The 21,090-nt window shown below is 34.2% G+C and overlaps 1 protein-coding gene across 3 annotated transcripts in view; it reads right to left on the minus strand.

Moving 5' to 3' along the window:
• Window positions 1-21,090, minus strand: part of MRE11 (MRE11 homolog, double strand break repair nuclease) — a 57,251-nt gene that overhangs the window by 18,327 nt on the left and 17,834 nt on the right. For 2 of the 3 annotated variants that reach the window (XM_006907481.3, XM_015585983.2), the window contains exons 10-16: window positions 20,359-20,439; window positions 18,316-18,442; window positions 15,812-15,912; window positions 14,428-14,601; window positions 10,702-10,764; window positions 2,875-3,094; window positions 1,888-1,971 (exon numbers count right to left, since the gene is read on the minus strand). In XM_006907481.3, the coding sequence (XP_006907543.1) occupies window positions 1,888-1,971; window positions 2,875-3,094; window positions 10,702-10,764; window positions 14,428-14,601; window positions 15,812-15,912; window positions 18,316-18,442; window positions 20,359-20,439 (850 nt within the window). The remainder of the gene's footprint in view (window positions 1-1,887; window positions 1,972-2,874; window positions 3,095-10,701; window positions 10,765-14,427; window positions 14,602-15,811; window positions 15,913-18,315; window positions 18,443-20,358; window positions 20,440-21,090) is intronic. The other variant, XM_015585985.2, reaches the window with a different exon arrangement.

The raw sequence follows: 21,090 nt of genomic DNA on the forward strand, positions 1-21,090 counted from the left end.
GCTTTTTTTATAATAGCAGTAACAGTTCATAAATGCCTACCACGTGCCAGGTTTTTTGCTTTTACTTTTCAGAATAACCCAATGTGGCAGGGATTATTACTCCCAATGTACATGTAAACAAACCCGAAGAGTGAGTGACCTGTCCAAAGTCACAAGGCTTTTATGTGGTGAACTCAGCCTAGATATTTTCCCATCCTATCTCTTCTCTTTCTCCTTCACTGCTTTTATCTTAGACCTGCCAAGAAGAGAACAGATGCCATTTCCTCATTGGCAACAAAGACAATATGCTTCTAAAGTCAAAAGACCAGGATCTCAGCTAGCTCTCTTTAAGTACTGAATAATCCTTAAGTGAAAATACAGCAACAGAATTTCTGATAGGAAGGTTCCTTAATTGTCTTTTAATGGATCTGTTGATTATATCCTTTTTCCAGGTTCTGCTATCATCCAACGAACGCTGAAAATTTCCTTTAATAGGGTCACAACTCACCTCCATCTGAGGCAGCTTGCTCCATCTTTATATTAAGAACCAGCAGCTAGGTCTCTAATCTTATCTTCCTCTAGCAACTAGTATAGTGGTTAACTACTGGCTCTGGAGTCTAGAAATGTTGGAATCAATCCACAAGCTCTAGAATTTACTAGTTGTGAGACCCTGAGTAAACTGCCTATCTTTTCAAAGCCTCAGGTCCCTTTTTAGTAAAACAAGGATCATTTAAATACCTACGCCACAGAGCTATTGAGAGGCATGCAGCAACTGTTCCAGAAATATTAGCTATTATTAGTACTATCAGTGGTTTTATCAACCTAGGGCAAATTGTTTAGCTCATTTCCCTCATCTACAAATGAGGGAGTAGGCGAAGCTGTTCTTTTATTTATGTATATATAAATAAAACGAGTGATTATATATAATTTATATCCTTCTTGAAACAGTTCCAAAGGTGAACACGGTATTCTTGGCATGATGCATCCAATTCAGTACAGAGAACTTCCTTGCTATAGAGATGCACAACCTCTATTAATAATACTTAAGACACCACTAGATTTGGACAGGTAGGTCAACCTGCACGACTCTTACTGACCTAAGTCTTTTTTACTTGGGTCGCTGCTATGTCGCATGCCTCTCAGAACTCTTCTTGTAAAGCTGACCTTTTGGACATATATGCATTTTATATTTATCCTTGATAAATTTCATATTGTGAGATTTAGTCCAACTCTTTAATGTCAAAATTAATCCTAGCTATAAAAGTTACCTCAGATAATAAGATAATGTAAACAAAATACATATGTATGGATATCTGAATACTAGGTAAAAAAAAAAATCACTACTCATTTTAACATATATTTTCATAAATCTGACTAACAACTTTGGCTGTTCTCATAAACCATACTATTTAACATTGTTTATTAAATTTTTATATTAAATTATTACTACAGATCATTTATAAAAATAGATCCCCTTAGTTTGAGGACAATTTTTAGACCACAAAATTTTAACTCAAAGAACCCTAACCATAATTTCCCTTAAATACAGCTCACATGACTTCTCTATACTAACAGTAGGAGTGAGGAAAGAAAGTAAACAACACATTAAGAAGCAGTTCCTTATCTCGCGATCAGTGTTGATTTACTGACCAATTGCCTTTTCAATGTCAGTGATCTCTGTAAAAGAGAAATAGATTGGTCTAAAAGTTAATTTCTAAAGCTCAGTTTCTGTAAGAGCACCAATAAATGGCAAAAATCTTTTAAATCACAGCATAATTTATCCTGTGATTCTATAAATGCTTTTGATGGCAACACAAACCAATGAGGTTTATTAATGGGGTTTCCTAGGTCTTTTTGTGTTGGAATTTACAAATAACTGCTAGATAATCATTTGCAGTCTATACTCACCATCTATAATAGACATATTTCTAGATGTTGACATAGTGGCCTTTGAACTTCTGCTTCGAGTAGAAGTTTCTGCACCGGTGCCTGCTGTTAGAATAATGAGCGGTCAATATACAAACCCATTAGTAGCTAGGTTTTTTTAAAAATAACACCAAAATGAAATCTAAATAAAGTTATGTCAAAACATAGTTTATGTGTAAAAAGCCAAAGATATATATATAAAAAGAACTATCTAGTCTGATCAATCAATTAGGCTGCATTTGGTTCATACTGTTCCAATTAAAATTAAGGAAAAATTTCATAAATGTAAGGGTAATAAAAATAATTATCATTAGAAAATGAGAATTACCTTCCTTGGAGATTTTTAGCTAAGGTACTATCTATTTTACTATCTTAAAATTCCTATGGAAAAATATATAATAAAAATAATCTTAAAATGTTCCTACGGATTGATTTATATAATGCATCAGGAAGTCACCGGATGACTATTTTCTATTGTTTAGACTATTTAATAACAATAGTGTCACATTAAATACAATGATGGCAATTAATGTTACTAATTGTTTTAAGAAATCAAATTGTTTTGGGTGGCTTTTCTTTTCAAACAAATGTTATGAAGCCCCTTTATAAGAATGTGGGCATCTGTATGATAGTAACAAAACTAATTTTTATGATCTGGAGTTTTCTTCCTGCTGCCAGCGGATATTAGCTAGCCATTTTCCTCAAAAGCTCATATTTACCTCATTACTTTGTACATGTAAGAGTAAATAAGACATTAAACATACCCAAAAGGTACTGTGTGAAAAAAATACATATTAAGAGCAATTAAGACCCTGTGTGCATGCAGCCATTCAAAATTCATGTACATATCAGAACTACATTAAAGACTGACTTTATGCATTATAAAAATAAAAGTTTAAAGAACAATTCTGTACTTCCCACTCAATGGCCAAGTCTGAATGTGTGCAAAAGACCATACTCAGTGCTGACCTCTTCCTCTTTGAGATCCTCCTCTGGACACTGAATTCTGCCCTCTTCCTCCTCTTCGGCCCCTTCCTCGGCCTCTTCCTTTGTTGTCTGCTGCTGAAATGCTACTATCCGAGTCATCAGCCATCTGTTCTGCCATATCTATACTCATAAGGTCATTAGCACTAAAGGCAGAAGCGGAGTCCTCTGACTGAGATCTCAGGGCTCTGGCCCTAGTCATGGCCTGAGAGGAATAACAAGAAGAAAGTACATACTAGTAGGTAATGCAACACCCTAAAAGTCATTAGTCTGGTCATTCAGATGAACATTTAATATTGTCAAATTGTCTAAACTGTTTTTTCACTAATTGTGCTATAAAAATGTAAAACAGGATAACCTCCCTCCTCCATCAAATTCAGTGCCTATGATTTGTGAGATCAATTTACAATACTACTTGTAAAATGAGACCTTCTGAAGAAGTTTACCGAGAAATATAAAATTTCACAGAATCAGAACTTTCAGAACTGGGAGAAATACTGGTAATTACTCCCAATTCAATACCGCCATTTCTAAGAGACTGTCACCATTTGAGCAACTTTGTACAATGGGCTCTTAATAAATAAGAAAAATAAGACCTACAAAAAAAAAACAGCTGTTATCTCTGGGGGATGAAATTTTAGGGCATTTTTGGTTTTTTCATTCTTAAATATTAAAAATTTTCTACAATATACTTTTTCAAAATATTACTTCTGTAATCAGAAAAACATGAGCAATAATCTCATAAATGTATAATCAAAAGAATTAAGTAAAATACAGCAACTGAAGGCCAGGAATAAAAACCTTAGGATGAAGAGAATATGCCATAAATTTTATTTTGATAAGAAACTGACTACAAAAGACAAGTTTGAAATTTAATGAAATGTTTTGATTAACTCTGAAATGAATACAGATTTTCTGATTACAAACAGAATAAAAGCAATGCTGACCTCATCTCTTCCCATAAACCAATCAAAATGAAACACAGAGAACAAAAATGAAACACAATATCTTTTCAATTAAACTAGAAAACACCGCAAACCCCCAAACACAAAATCTACGAAGAGTTACTGGATATAGTGCATCTTTGACATGGCTAAGGAAGAAAGTTGAGAAGACTTTCGGGCAGTGTAGAGCTACCCAAAATTCATCTATATCAAGTGGCCATGACAATAGTCTTTCTTGCTTGGAATGATAAATTCTGGGTCTTCTTAGATCATTTCTAAGCTCTCTGTGATGCCATGAGATAAGGTGATGAAATGAGGAGATGAGAAAAAAGCAGGCAGGGTAGAAATAGGAATGAAGTGGGTAGTGAGAGGTGGGAAGTAATCTAGCTTCATAATGATGATCTGAGCTGAAGCAAAATACAGCTAAAACCATTAATGAAGGGCTCAACATGGCATTACAATGCAAAAACAAACAAACAAAAACCAAACACTAAGGAATACAACAAAAAAATATTTTTAAAATAGCAGAAAAAGATTTCAAGTCATCTTTCTTGTTCCAGATTAAGTACAATCAATCTTTATTATTCTTGGATTTCATATTTGCAAATTCACCTACTTGCCAAAATTTATTTGTAACTCCAAATACAACACTCCTGATACTTTCATGGTCATTCATGAACTTGTATAAAGTAGTGAAAATTCTGAGTCGTCTGACACACACATTACACATATAAAGTCAAACAATGCAACAAAGCCTTTTCATAGCATATTTTAGTGTCTCATTTTGGTTAGCGATTTTACATTTTAAATGCCCGCCCCCTGCCGGTGAACAGCTGAAATGCTGTCTGTGTGCCCAAGTGCAAGAAGACTGTTATATGCCTTACAAAAAAAATACATATTGTTAGATAAGTTTCATCCAGGCATGAGTTACAGGGCTGTTGGCCAGAAGTTCAATGTTAACAAATCAAGAATGTATATCAAATAAGGTATCTTTAAACAGAAACACACATGAAAAAGGTTATATACTGATCAGGTGAAAAAAATGTTATAAACATTGGCTGGCAGGAACCTAATTCTGTATTTCCCGAGAAGCAATGGTTCAGTGTTCACTAATTCAGTATTTACAGTGACTCTGTAGAACATAACTACCACGAGTAACTAGAACCAGCTGCTGTACATCAGGGGAAAAAAAAGTAGATTTAAAAGAAAAAAGGAGACCTAAATTACATAATTAATAAGCTAGATCTAACTGCTGCATGTTAAACTCCAAAAATAAGTAATATGGTCTTTTCAAGAACCCATGAAATGTTTTAAGTGATATACAATGGGGGGCTTACTAAGAAAAATATTAATAAATTCTAAATAGTACAGAGTATTATACTACCTAATCATCATGTAATAAAATTAGAATAGTAAAACAAAAACTCTGACTCCAAACTATAAAATAAAATTAGAACTGTAGAATATCTAGAAAATGATAATAAAAATATTGCATATAGAACATATAAAGCAAAGCAATGAATTAAATTAAAACAAAAAGTTAGAATGGAGAGGAAAAAAGATCCAAGAAAAATTAAAAGAATCATGATAAATATTCTGCTTAAGTCTAAGTAATTTGGAAAATAAATGACCTACACTGAGTCAAGAAAAGACAATCTCAACAGACTATCAAAGGAAATTTTGATAAAAATTGTTAAAAGAACTACACTCCCAAAAAGGACAACTAGAAAATCTCACAGGTAAATTCTACCAACTCTTCAAAAAAACAACTAATTCTACTGCTATTTCGATAGTACCAGAGCATAAAAAAGGTTTCCATTTTTTTCTTTATAAAGCCAGCAGAACATGGTACTAAAAACTGAAAAGGAATTATATGCACAAAAATAAAATTACAGTATCTTACTTATGAATATTAAAGCACACAACGAATCCATGAGCATGTGAAAAGACCAGTATACCTGTAACCAGGAGATTCACAAAGTGATACTGAGGATGGGCCAATATTAAGATATGTGTTAATATTAATAATTCACCATATTAACAGAACATAGGAGGAAAAACCCCTCATGCTTATCTCCATAGATGCTAAAAAGGCATTTAATTCGTCACCCATTCTGGATTTAAACAAAGAATCCTTAGGAATAGGCAGATATTTCTTATATGACGAAAACTCTAAATATGCTACACACATAAACACAGTGTGTGCACACTTTCACATGAGTGTTCTTATAAATCAATTAGAAGAAGACCAATGCCTTAGACAAAAAAGAAAAAAAGAAAAAAAAGAAAAAAATTTTCTGGGCAAAGAACATGACCAGGTGTTTCATGCAAATGATTTATAAACATAAAAACTGTTCAGACTCTAGAATAAAAGTAGTATGAATTAAAAACAACAACAAGAAATAATTTCTCACCCCTTAGATCAAAAGAGGTAGTAGTACATGATGACAGCAAAGATGTGGACACATGAGAGCTCTCAAATACTACTGGTTGAAACGTCAACTGGTTTGACACATCTTTTCATGTGCTTTGGAACTATTTGGCAGAATCAAGCAAAGTTTTAAATGCATACACCGTTTTATGATTTTTTTTCTTGAGAAGAATTACCATCATTTCCAAATTTTATGCTTTCCCTTTGTCTAAATACTAAGTCTTCATGTTATCACCTCAAACATTACATTCAAATAGTATTTTAACTTCACCTTTTCTGTGCAATAGACTTTGGAGTTCAATCATGTCTTTGAAGTACATTTCTTGTAGGAATTTACCTCATGAGTGTAGGTCTAGAGCCAATGGCAAGATGTTTCCATATACTTTTTTGTGAGATTTGAAAATGCAGTATCCCAGTATTACACTTTTGAAAATTGTGGTAAAATATACGTAACATAAAAATATACCATTTTAACCATTTTTAAGTGTACCGTTCAGTGGCATTAAGTACATTCACCATGTTGTGCGACCAGTGCCATCATCCAGCTCCCTAACTTTTTCATCATCCCAAACTAAAACTCAATAGTCACTAAACAATAACTCTCCATTCCCTAGTGCTCTCAATCCCTGGTAATCACTACCATACTGTCTGTCTATGAATTTGACTACTCTAGGTATCTCAAATAAGTGAAATCATACATTATTGGTCCTTTTCTATCTGGCTTACCTCACTTAATATGTTTTCAAGGCTCATTTGTGTGGTAGTTATGTATCATAATTTCATTCCTTTTAAAGCTAAATAATATTCCAGTGAATGTGTATAACGTTTTGTTTACACATTCATTTTTTGATGGACATTTGGATTGTTACTATCTGTTGGCTATTGTGAATACTCCTATGAACTTTGGTATATAAATCTGTTCAAGTCCCTGCTTTCAATTCTTTTGGTCCACACATAGAAGTGGAATTGCTAGACTGTATAGTAATTCTATATTTAAGTTTTCGAGGAACTATCATACTACTTTTTATAGTAGCTTTTATGCTACCACCAGCAATACACAGGGTTCCAATTTCTCCATATTCTTGCCAATACTAATATTCTAGTTTTTGGATAGTAGCCATCATAAGGGCTGTGAAGTGGTGTCTAGGGTTTGATTAGCATTTCCCTAATGATTAGTAATATTGAGCATCTTTTCATATGCTTATCGGTCACTTGTCTATCTTCATTGGAAAAATGTTTGAGTCCTTTGTCCATTTTTAAATTGGGTTGTTTTGCTGTTAAATTTTAGAGGCTCTTTATATTCTGGATATTAATGCTTTATAAGATACATAGTATGATTTGCAAGTATCTGCTCCCATTTTGTGGGTTGCCTTTTCACTCCGTTGATAGTACTAAGTATTACAATTTGAAAGAGGATATCAATCCTGCCTCAGATTCAGACAGAACATAAGAAATCAGAAGCCAGATAAATTGTGGACTGTAGATCTGACTAAGAATAGTTTTTACATTTTTAAAGGATTGTGAAAAGTTTTTTTAAAAAGAATGTGACAGAGACCACACGTGGTCTGCAAAGTCTAAATATTTACTGTTTCACCTTCTATTTAAATATTTACTGTTTCACCTTCTATTTATAATTAAAGAAAATACTTGAGAGTTTTTCTATGTGAACAAGAGTTCTTATAGCACATTTTTTTTTCTCTCTAAATAAAAGGGCTAATGCTTTTGTTTGTCTGTTTGCTTAAATAATTTAAGCAGGGTACTGGGATTCATATTCTGAGTTAAATGATTCTGCAAAGCTGTGAATCACAGCTTGGGAAAGTTTCTAACTCCATTAGTCAAGTTCTAAATAGTATGCTGAGAATAAAAAATTTATAACGCCCTATGGCATGTCAAAAAATTACCTAGGAAGGTCTCAAAAAATAGCCAAAAAATCAAAACACAAATTTCCATGTCCTCTCCTACCTTCCTTGAATAAAATGTTCACTCTTACTCTTTAAAAGATTAATGAAAAACTGAAGTTAGTGGCTTCAAACACAAAGGATCCATTGTAAAGAAATATTTCTGTAATCCATTCAATTAAAAGGGATAATCAAGTTTAAGCCAAATAATCTAAGAACAGGAATCATTTCTTTGTAGCATTCCTTCTTGTCACTCCTTTCTACTTTAAAGGCATTCTGTAAGATAAATAAAAATCTAAAAAAGGAACCCAAATCTATAGCTTCCTCCTTTTTAGCTTACAAAAATCATCTTATAAACAGTACAGTAGTTGCATGTGAGATTATTATAAACAGTAATTTTGATGTGCTGCTTGATAGTTATAGTAGTTTTAAATTTTTAGCCATTCATAGGCCATACATTGTATTAATGTTGGTTCAAATTCCAGTCCCACCATGTGAACCTCAGTCTGGTCTTAGTCTCATCTGTAAAATGGAAACTGAGATAGTGTGTAAGTAATGTACATAGCCAAAATTCAGTAAATTCCATTTCCCTTTTCCTCTTGAAAACAGTAATGAAAAAAGCCAAGTAGGTATCAGCTGTTTTTTCTAATAGATTTATATAGGAGAATGACTCTGACATTGAGAATGTTGATTGTAAAATTTAGTGGATGGTAATAGCTTTTGGTTTTGTAATCACTGAAGGCTACGAATGAAAGGCACAGGGAGGGAAAAACTGTAGTCAATACTGGCACTAATACCAGTAATATTAGTTTACGTTGCCAAATTTGCTATCTTACTCCATGGAGATAGTGTAAGTAGTACAAGGGAAAGATATCTGGGAAACTTACTAGTCATTTAGAAGATTATCCTAGCATATTCTTTTTAGAGAAAGGTTATTAACTGAGTTACTATACTGTTCATATTTCTACATATTCTAATAAACTGGGACACAATTTGGCAGGGGAGGGGAGGGAGTCACAGAATAACAAACTTTTATAAGATAGAGAAAAGAAGAAAACACCACCAAAAATGTCACTTTCCCATTCCTTGAAATTCCAGGTAAGTAGCATTATTAGATCAATCTAAAATCCTAAATAACAAGTATGGAGTCACATGATAAGGTAAATCAGATTTAGACTTGGAAGTTTTATTTTAAAAAGACAAAAAAAGGCTTAGAGTCTGTTTTATGGCCTCTGGAGATGATGAAGAATTATTTGAGAACTGTTTTTTCTTATGTCAGGGTCTAAAACTGCTTTACATTTAAAGGCCGTGGTATTACCTAATAGTCATCAGTAGATCAGCTACTAAAAAAGGGATTCCTTTGGAAGAGTTTAGGGAGAAAAAATGTAAACTGAGAGTCCTCATCTCCTTAAACAGGGTTCTTTTCCTCTTCCTCTTTAGTGTCTCAGGTATTGACTTTTACCAAAAGAATGTGCTTAAAATGAGGCAAAAAGTATTCTTTAAAAAGGGGCAGAGGGGCAAAAATTCCTATTAATTTCTTTTTTATTGTAGCAGAGAAAATAGTGATATTTATAAAAGTTAATTAGAGGATGTGTCAAGTGCTTCAACTCTTTCCAAGTCACCACCGGTCAGTTATTGTTCTAAAATATCTAGGAAACAAAAATGGACTACCAGGACAGTTGCGTGAATTCACAATGAGGATGAAACTTCGGGTCATAAGGTTTAATATTTTCTTTCTATATTATGTCTGTCTCATCTACGAAATTAAGAATCTCTGGTGGATGTAGACCACACATTTTTTCATATTTGTATTCCTAATATAACGCCGAATGGCTATGTATAATAGGTCCTATACAAAATGCTGAATGAAAGCAATTAAGACACAATCCCAACAGTATATACATAAAATAACTTTTAATACTAGATAGTAATCATAAAACACTAAGGACAACAAGAAAGTAGGAGAATATATTTCAAGCATGAATTCACCAAGTACCAGGTAGAAGGCCAAAATTTAAGCAAATGGTTGCTAACTTCAAGTTCCTTAACTCTAAGAAGAGTCAGAAGACAGAGATGACAGTGATTTGGCTAATTTCGACATTTCAGAAAGGCCAGTGGACACTGTACATTTACCTATGATAACACTGGTAACCAAAACATCAAGTTTATTCCTTTTTGGCCAAAATAACATCAGCTCAGTAGGGTACAATTTTATCTTATACTGATAAGATGCTCTGATAACAATTAGGTAAATTCTGATTAATAAGAGCTCTTACATATGCTAGCCTTATCCCACTCCCAACACACACTATTAAATAAGTTTTAGACAAAAGCAAAGGAGAAGAAAGAGAATAATGGCAAGCAGAATATTTGTACATTGCACTGGAATAAGTCAAAGGCAGCTGTCCTTAGCTACCCACTGCTCAGTCCTATCCACCAAACTTAGGTCTTGTGGAGTGACTACTCTAAATAAACCTTCCAGTTATTCTAATTTAACAAAAGGACATCTAAGTATAGGAATTTACAGCAGAAAAATTACCTCTCGAACTTCATCATCTTCTTCATTAGTATTTTTTTGTCTGCTTTCTCTGAAACGACGTACCTGAATTATAACAGAGTAAATCATAAATATGTTGCTTATTTCTGTTGTATAAATTATAAAATAGTGGTCTACAATCAGTTAACAGATGCTTTCTATTACAACACAAAACTTGGAAATTTAAGTAAGTTTTGCCTCACAAAGGACAGATATTTTTAAAAAAATCTTATTTTCCCAGTGGTTTTCTGAAGTTTTAATGTAAGGAAAAGTACTCGTAAAAAAAAAAAAAAAAAAAAAATGGACCTAATCAAATTTTATTACCTGCTGCCAAAATATTCCATGTCACTAAAAAAGTCTGTCAGACTACAGAGGAAAAAATTCTAATATCCTATGGGTGTTATACTCCAGTAAAATAGTTAAAAATGTTTCTCTCAAGGTTTGAATTATTACACTGCTCAAATCATTCTTGTGCATCTGACTGCAGACATCCAGGAGGCATCTGAGATGGCATCTAAAGTGGGTGGGTGCCTGAAGATCCATTTTATCAGCAGCCAAATACTGAATGTTTGCGGACCATGGTCCTGGTACCATGAGATACTAGAGATTCCTTTTATACTGGCTCCTACTTAAAAGGTTCTTATAATATAGGTATGTAGTTATTGATAAACTTCACTTATTTAATAGTTTACTCAGCTCATATTTACTAAGCACCTACTGTTTAGTAAGCACAATTGTAGGAATCGAGAATACAATGAATAAAAGAGTTAAAAATTCTGCCCTTGTGGAGCTAGTGTGTGTGTTTGTGTAAAAAAGGATAATCAATAAAGAAAATAAAAAGTTATATTGCATTTTAGAAGGCATACAGGATCAAGTTAATTTATAGGTAGACTGGAAAATTTCTATCTTTATATCTGAGGAGCCTCTGGCATTCCCAGAGCTAGTTTATTTACTGATGATTTTCAACCTAAATAACCAGTTGCACAGCATGGCTTGATTATGTGACCAGAGGAGCATAAAAGACTCCCTGGAACTTCTGCACAAATCTTGGTGTTCAATCCAGGGTATACCATGTGCAAACAGGACATGGGGAACTTATGTCTGGTGTCTCTCAGATCCCTAATGCCTCCCTATACTTATTCCTCCTATACTATATCCTTTGCCTTTAAATAAAGACCTTAAGTGAGTATGCCCAGTGAAGTCTTGTCTTTTCACACATCTGAACCTGTGAAATCTCTGCAAAAGGTGATAAGGGCTCAGAGAAAAATAAGGCAGGAAAGACAAGGTCACATCTGAATAAGATGATCGTGAAAGGCCTCATTGAGGGTAATATATGAGCAAAAATTTTAAAAAGTAGGGGATAAGTCTTGCAAATAACTTAGGAAAATCATTCCATTTAAAAGAAAGAAACTGTGCAAATGCACTGGGGCAGAAGCATGCCTGGTATGTTTAAGAAATAGGAAGGAGGTTGCTGTAGCTAGAGCGGATATGAAGGTAAAGAAGTTAATTAACAGAAAGCCAGATTGAGTTAAGGCCTTGTAAGCAATTTTAAGGACCCTTTTTTAAGGCAGGAATGACTTCATCTGAAATATATTAGGATCAATGACAGCTGAACTGAGGACAGAATGGGGGGTAGAAAAAGGGCAACGGCAGAAACAGATGCCAGTTTGGAGGCTATCGGAATAATCTAGGTGAGAAATGGGGATGCCTTGGACCACTGGTAGTGATGAAGGTGGTGAGAAGTAGTCACATTCTGTATATATTCTGAAGGTAGAGCCAAAAGGATTTATAGAGAGGATGTAGGTACAGAAAGACAGGAGTCGAGGATGAATTCAAAGATTCTGGTCTGAGCAAATGCAAGAATGGTGCTTCCACTAGAACTCTACAGATGAAGCAGGAGATGAGAATTAGAATTCTGATGGGAATGTTAAAAGTTTGAGATATCTATTAACCATCCAGTGGAAATATCCAGCAGACTGTAGGAGACAGAAGTCTTAAGTTGAGAGGTTTGGGTTAGACTTTTGAAAGTCACCGCCAAACAGATGGTATTTTAAAGCCAGGAAGCTAGCTGGATGAGATTACAGTGGGACTGTGTAGACAAAGAAAGGGTCCAAAAACTAAGTTCTCAGGACTCCAATTTAAGAGGCTGGACAGAAGAGAGACTGAAAATATACAATGAAGCAGAAAGAAAACTAGAAGAGTGTGGAGTCCTAAAAGCCAATGGAAAAAAGGTCTCAAGAAAATATCAAGTGAGATTTAAGATGAACTGCCAGTGGATTTAGCAATGGAGGTCACTAGTGACCTTCACAAGAGCAGTTTTGCTGGAATGATAGAGTCAAACCCCCTGAATAGATGGGTTTAAGAGAAAAAGGAGGGAGAATACCAGGTCAGCAGATACAGAAAACTCTTGAAGCAATTATGCTGTAAAAGAAAAAAAAGAAAAGAAAGAAAGAAAGACGAGTCATAGCTAAAGGGAAATAGGATCCAGAGTTGTTTGATGAAAGAAATAACAGCATGTTTGTTCTGTAGAAGGAAAACACAGGAATAATTTTTTTAAAAGATGACTGCTTTTCAGTACAGCTGTTCCAATTTGATACTCCAACCAGCTGCATACTAAATGTTTCTCAAATTGTTACTGCTTTGACAAATTAAAAAAATGCAGTTGACTCTTGAACAAAAGTTTGAAGTGCATGGGTCCACTGATATGTGGCTTTTCTTCAATAAATATACAGTTGGCCCTCTCTATTCCTGGGTTTCGTATCTACAGATTCAACCAACTGCAGGCAAAAATAGCATTTTCAATACGAGGTTGGGAGTTCGTGGATGCGGAGGGCCGACTGTATGCACTGTTCTATTTTTTATATAAGGGGTTGTTTATATAAGGCTTTTCTAATGTAAGGGATTTGAGAATCTGTAAACATTGGTATCTGTGGGGAGTCCTGCAACCAATCCCTCACAGATACTGAGGAATGGCTGTTAAGTTTTGGGGGAGTCCAAAATTATACATGGATTTTCAATTGCATAAAGGTTGGCACCCCTCATCCCCATGTTGTTCAAGGATCAAATATACATTTAGTTTTGAGTTTCTTTGATTATCCTAGGCAAAACACTATTTTTATATGCTTATTAGCCACATTTCTTTTGTAAACCACCTATTCATGTCCTTTGTTTATTATTTTACTGAAAGGTTTAGTATTTTTAAGATTTATAAAAGTACTTAAATATTACATTAAGAATATTAACCCTTTTTCTGACCACATACAAATATTTTTCATGTCAACACCTTCTAATTGTTTTTTGACAATCTGACATGTGAACATTTAAAATTTTTTTATGTAGTAAAATATAAAGAGCTTCTTTACTCTGTGATTCTTCCACTATTTTTATGTTTAGAGAGAATGCATTTTCTAGATGAAATTGAAAATCTCAGTCAAAACTCTGAGCCGAACTTTTCATCCTACAAGGTTCATTTTAAAGCACTTTCATGATCTTCAAGAAGATACTATCTACGGGAAACAAAACTAACATTTAGTGGGTATCAATCATTTTTAAGACACTTACTTGACATTTTCTAATTTAATCCTCATTTCATGATCTCAATTTTATAGATGAAGAAACTAAATAAATTAGAGAAATTAATTAGTAGTTTACCAGAAAGAAACTCAGAGCTACTCTTAATAAGAGATTGACTGAACAGACTTATCCCCGTGCCCCAAATTAGTTACTCACCTCTTCATCAATTTTATCTTCTAGGGCATCAATATGACGTTCTTTAAGAAATCTCTGTGTTTTTTCCAACTGGTATTTCACTAATTCCTCTATGGCATCTTTCTCTTCCTTGTCCACAAATTCTTGTACTGCTTCACCCATTCCCCTTTCTGTTAGAAGTGAGAGCTGCACATTCTGTAAGAGAGATACAAATCAGTGGGTGCAGAAAATAGTTCCATTCCTTGCAAAACAATTCTATATGAGCAAGAAAAATTACAGAATAATGTTTCTAAGGAAAAGACAAAAAAATATCTAGTTATTGAAGGAAAAACAAAACAAAACAATAGACACTAATTAAGCCAACTGATAAATATTAAGGGCCAGAAAAAGCAAAGCAGAAAACGAGAAACGGGAGTATAGGACAGGTGGAAATGCAGAGGCCTGAGTGACTGGGATTACAGAGACCAGAAGTGGCAGCTGATGATTAAGAGAGATTAGGTTAACCAGTGTGGTAGGCAGAGTAATGGCCCCCAAAGATGTCCACATCCTAATCTCTGGGACCTGTGAATATGTTACATGGCAAAGGAAAACTAAGGTTATAGATCGAATTAAGGTTGCTAATCAGCCGGCGGTAAAACCAGATTATCAGGTACTATACAAGTGGGCCCAGTGTAATCATGAATATCCTTACAAGTGGAAGAAGGAGGCAGAAGAAGGTTGTTGTAGAGAGATATAACTAGGGAAAAATAACCAGAGATATAACATTGCTGGCTTTAAAGATGGAAGAAGGGGGCCATGAGCCACGAAATGTGGCACCTCTGGAAAAGATAAGGAAATGGATTCTACCCTAGAGCCTACAGAAAGGAACGCAGCCCTGCTGACACCTTGATTTTAGTCCAGTGAAACCAGTGTCAGTTTTCTGACCTACAGAACTCTAAGATAATAATGTGTAGTTTTAAACCACTACATTTGTGGAAATTTGTATCAGCAACAATAGGATACTAATACAACCAGAGGATCTTAAAGTAGCATTTACTTGTGACAGACAATAAGAGTATCTTCATCATCCTGTGGCTATATTAATAAAGTAATTCTGAAATTACATCCAGATGCAAAAAGAAAGTAAATCCTGGATTCAGACTTATGTAGTGAAGATAAAAAGAAAGTAAGAGGGTAACAACATCAACAATAGCCACAACAATATTAATAACTAACATTATTTAAGCACATAATTTTTCTTGGTGTACAGTAGCTATAAAAAATGTAATTAATTACCACCCTACTTCATGAAAACATTTTGTGGATTCCTTTTATTTAAAAAATATCAATTATACATATCCTAAATTAAAATCTGTTATTATAAGATAGCCATTATTGAAAATGTAAACTGTAATTAAGTAATTACCTTCTCTGCAGTTTGAAAATACTGTTTTACAAGGTCTTCCACCCTTAGAGTCATTCCTTCTGAAGGTCTTGTAATGAATTTCCCAAAGTTGATCTCTTCTCCTGGAAAGAAGAAGTCCATGAAAAAACAGCAGCTTCTATTATAAAGTTAAATTGCCCAAACTCATTGCACGTTGCTGTCAGTGGAAGTGGTATGTCCAAACTTTATCAACAGTCAGCTTGCTCAGTGTGGGATAAATTTTGAGGCAAAAACATGACATTTTTGCTAACAGCCAGTCTTTTCTCCGAAGTTTGTATTGGTTTTGTATTATCACCAAATAGCATATTTCCTAGCAACTATTCTCACAGGATGGTCCACAGACTTCTGGGGGCGCTCAAGGTCAAAACTACTTTCATAATAATACAAGGATGTTATTTACCTTTTCCACTATGGTGACATATGCACTGCTAATACAAAAGCAATCGTGGGTAAAACTGCTGGTGCCTTGGGATGAGTCAAGGCAGTGGCTCGGAACTGTGCTAACAGTTACCGCCACATGCTCACAATTCAAAACAAAACAAAACAGACTGTTTCATTAGAAAAAGCGATGATAAAAAGATGAGCTCCCTGCCCATAAGAACGAATGATTAAAATACAGGGTGATTAGTTCTACAACAGAAGTAAGAACAGAGCAGAAAAGAAATAAACTAATTCTTCTCAAAGAAGGTTGAAAATAATAAGCAGATATCCCATACAGCTATCATCTGAACTAAGACTTGCAGAATGAATAATATTCACTCAGTAAAAAGGAAAAAGAAAAAATATTTTAGGCAGAGAAAAAGTATATGCAACAGCCTATAGGTAAAGAGGTACAAAGTTCAGTGTGCCTCTTGCAAAGTGATGAGGACAAGTGAACAGAGATCTTTTTGAATTTCAAGACAATAGCATTAATATAAATTTATAATATGATTACATTTTACTATGCCAGACATTATCTTAAGACCATTTATGCACAGAATACCGACTAAGCCTCAATCATATAACTCGACAGCTCTAAGAAAAGCCTCCATATTTAACATTATATTTATGGATAAACACTACAGTTGGCACCATTATGCTGATTTTATAGACATCAGAAAGGTAATTTGCAAAATATCACACATGTGGTTAAGTAGCAGAGTCGTTTAAAACAACAAAAAACTTTAAACATATGAGGGATCACTGTTTAATTCAGTAATTTAAGTTTAAACAAAAAAGGAATCATTAGAACAAAACTGACTATAGGTGACACTCAAGTAACATAGGGTACTAGTTTTATATTCTGTATTCTTATGAATGCTACACCCATAAAATCTCAAGTAATTGATAAGGATGGACAACGAAGTAAAGCACTATCAATAAGTACTTGCTTAAAATTTGAAGTATAAAAATATAATTCTCTGATACAGATTTCTCCCCCTAAAACAGTATTCTATGAGCTCCATTTAAACATTTGAATGGCTGTTTCAGGTTGAGTTAACAGCATACACGATTTCATTACAATTTAACATTGAAAATAGGAGCCCATTAAATCCAAGTTAATAAAAACCTAGGTAGCTTACTCATAAAACAAGAGCCATTATTTTTCTATGAAAAGTCTCTGACTCAGCTCTAAGAAAAGCCTCTATATTTAACATAATATTTATGAATAAACACTATAGTTGGTCTTTGAACAACTTGAGGGTTACGGGTACCTATTCCCTGCACAGCTGAAAATCCATGTATCTTCTGAAGCCCCCAAACTCAACTAATTGCCTACTGTGGACTGGAAGCCTTACCAATAACATAGTCAATTAAACATATTTTGTATGTTATATGTATTATATACTGTATTCTTACAATAAAGAAAATGTTATTAAGAAAATCATAAGAGAAAACATAGTATTATACATACTTATTGGGGAAAAAAAAATCAACATGTAGGTGGACACATACAGTTCAAACCTGTGTTGTTCAAGGGTCAACTATTTCAGTCAGATGATCTTTTTTATAAGTGCTAAAATAAGGGCAATTAGTTCTTATGATTTTTAATTAGAAACTAATTTCCTGATCATCAGAAACATCAAACTATGGCATTTCATATTTCAAAAGACTAAAGTCTTCCTAAATCACTGTAACACTCTTAAACTGAAAAATTTAACAATGCAAAGTATATTCTCTGAACATTAATACTGTATAGTAAATAACATTTATTTTGAGCAATAAATCTCTAAAGTCTGTATGTGTTGTCACTAAGCAGCACTATTAAAAAAACTACATCTGCAGAGAAAGCTTCCATTTCTTACTGATACCCACACAAGTTTAAAAATGATTGCTATCCAATTTTTAGAAGAGATTTTATTATTCCAACTATCAGTTTATTTGTAAGATATTAGAAAGAATCACAGTAAAACATTTTCCATTATTATTTTAGATCTCTTTACAAAAGATTGAATTATATAAATCCTATAAGAAAAGTTTTTAATTTGTAAAAATAACTAGCTTACCTGTGTTTTCCTTCTGTTCTCTACGCCTGAAAAAATGGATAACATCTTTTGGATTAGCTATTCGATCCACAAATTTCTGGTTAAAGCGAAGAACATTGAAAGGTTCAAAACCTCCACTATAGTCCACCTGAAAATACAGAATAAGCTATAAAGGCTAGAAAACAATTTACCGCTTCAGTGTTTAGGTTTATGCTCAAAACTTTTAAGTTAATAAATTAATGTTCTATAGTTCATTTTAAAGATCATGATGAAGCTATACCATTTATTCTACTGAGAAAATAAAGCTTCAAAAATTTATACACTTATGCAAAATACAGCAAGAATTCCCACAATGTGGAAATGATTACATTTCCTCATAACACTAACAGTCTAGGCACCAGCAGTACCATCTGAAAAGGAGATGGAATTTTTCAACAAAGTTTCAAAACTGCAACAGTTCACTGGTCTATCATCTTAGGGATATGCTTTCACACTAGATAAGAATAAATGCTGGGAAAACCCATGTAGGAAAGGAATCAAATTTGTGAGCTCTGAGAAGTGATTACCTGCAAAACACAGGATCTATTTAGAACAATTGCTCTCAAGGCAGTCTCCAAAGAACTCTATAGTGGTATAAATAACTTTACAAAGAAAAATACCACATTTCTTTCTAAGAGATATACAGTTGAACAAAGTGAGGGCCAACCGTCCACACAGTCAAAAATCCACATATCACTCTTAACTCCCCCAAAACCTTACTACTAATAGCCTACTGTTGAACAGAAGCCTTACAGATAATATAAAGTCGATTAACATATATTTTGTATGTTTATATATTATATACTTACTGTATTTGCAATGAAGTAAGCTGGAGAAAGGAAAATGTTATTTATAAAATGATAAGGAAGTATTTATTGGAAAAAATCCACCAATAAGTGGACCCACGTAGTTCAAACCCATGTTGTTCAGGGGTCAACTGTAATCATTTTCCAAAACTAGCTGTATTCAACATAATGCTCTAGGAACCAGCATTGTAGCATATCACCAGCCTATCCAGACTACTATCTAACCTCCACCCACTTACACTGTTCATCACACTTAGCGCGAGCTGACATTTATTCATTTATTTGCTGTTTATTATGTCTCATACCTCTACCTCCCATAAGCTCCACAAGTTCAGAACCTCATTGTTTCATCATCACTATGTCCCCCAGCACGCAGAACAGAAGCTATTCAATAAATATTCGTTCACTGAATCAATGAATTAAGATGGTAGTCTAGTCCATCTAGTGTCCATACAGTATACTTTTGGAATATTACTTACATGGAAAATCTGTTCATTTCATAAATAAATTAGTAATTTATTGTGTTTATGAAAAGGAATGCCAATTTTCTATATAAGTCTGATTGATTCTAATGGTATCAGGTAGACGTAAATGAAAAACATGGGATCTTCTACCCCGATAAGAATTATGTGGTTCCCCTAAAGCAATTATGTTTGTATTACCCAGACCATCACTACAGCTGTTGTGTCATAAAACAGAGAATGTGAAATGCTGAAGCTATTGGGTCTCCTCAAAACTCATCAAACGTTTTAACAATTATACTCCAGTTGAGCTTTATTTGCAATTTTCTGCTCCTGAGTCACAAAACATGTTCATTAAGCAAACTTTATTGAGTGTCCACAATGTGCTACGTACTCTAAGGGCCAGATACAGCCACGAATAAAACACAATCCTGGTTGTCAAGAAATCCACAAGCTGACCAGGAAGACAATCACGTAAACGATAATTGTAAGCAGAATGTGAATGGCACTGTAAGAAGTATGTACAGAGTAGACTTAGGACACAAAAGAAAAGCATCAACTCTGAAGGGAGGTCAAGAAAGGCTTCTTCGAAGAGGGAAGCTTTACGTGGGTGCTGAAGGAACTATTATGGAAGGAGAGAAGAAGCACATTCCACACAGCAGGATCGACCTGGGCAAAGATGTGACAGAGCAAAATAAACTCTACGATATTATCCTCTGAAAATCAATAAAGTTAAATTTATCTAAAATAGGACTTACTCGCAGTCGTATAAGAGGCTTATCTGGCTGTCGAGGATTTCCCAGACGTTCCCGTTCAGCATTTTCAAGCAGCTCTTCAATCTCAAAATAAAAATATTGTCATGACTGAGGGTAGGGATACTACTGGCACCTAATGGGTGGAGGTCGAGAGGATATTCTTAACAACCTCCTACAACAAAGAATTACCCAGTCCAAAATGTCAATTGTGCCAAGCTTGAGAGACCCTGGGTTGCCTGGCCCAGGTCTGACCAATTAATTAATTTTCCATCTTCCTGGCTTCAGAGATTGAGTTTAGGAACAAGTACAAGACTTTAGTACAGAGAAACTTAATGCTAGATGTTTATCTAGAAGTACCAGGAAAAATGATTCTTTCAGCTCTAAGAATAATGTAAATCTATGGTGGCCACCATGTGAAAAATGCCCTCCTTGTAGTGAAGCTTAAGACAGACACCATCCGAGCAGGTGGCATGAGGCTAGCCACATGCACAGAGACAGAGAAATTCATGATCTTGAAATTTGAGCTTCTGGATCTAGTCATCTTGAAACCAGCATACTCTCAAACTTTTCATCACGTGAGTAACGTGTTGCTAATAAAGCTGTGACGCTGCCTGAGTTGCTTTATCTAAAATTTAGTTCCTCTTTCTATAAAATGTGGACAGTAGAATCTATCTACCCATAGCATTGCTGAGTGAATTAAATGCAAAATTTTGTCAATGGTGTCCAGAATGTATA

Source organism: Pteropus alecto, unplaced genomic scaffold, assembly GCF_000325575.1.
Source record: "Pteropus alecto unplaced genomic scaffold, ASM32557v1 scaffold12, whole genome shotgun sequence".
In the NCBI taxonomy this organism is placed as follows: Eukaryota; Metazoa; Chordata; class Mammalia; order Chiroptera; family Pteropodidae; genus Pteropus; species Pteropus alecto.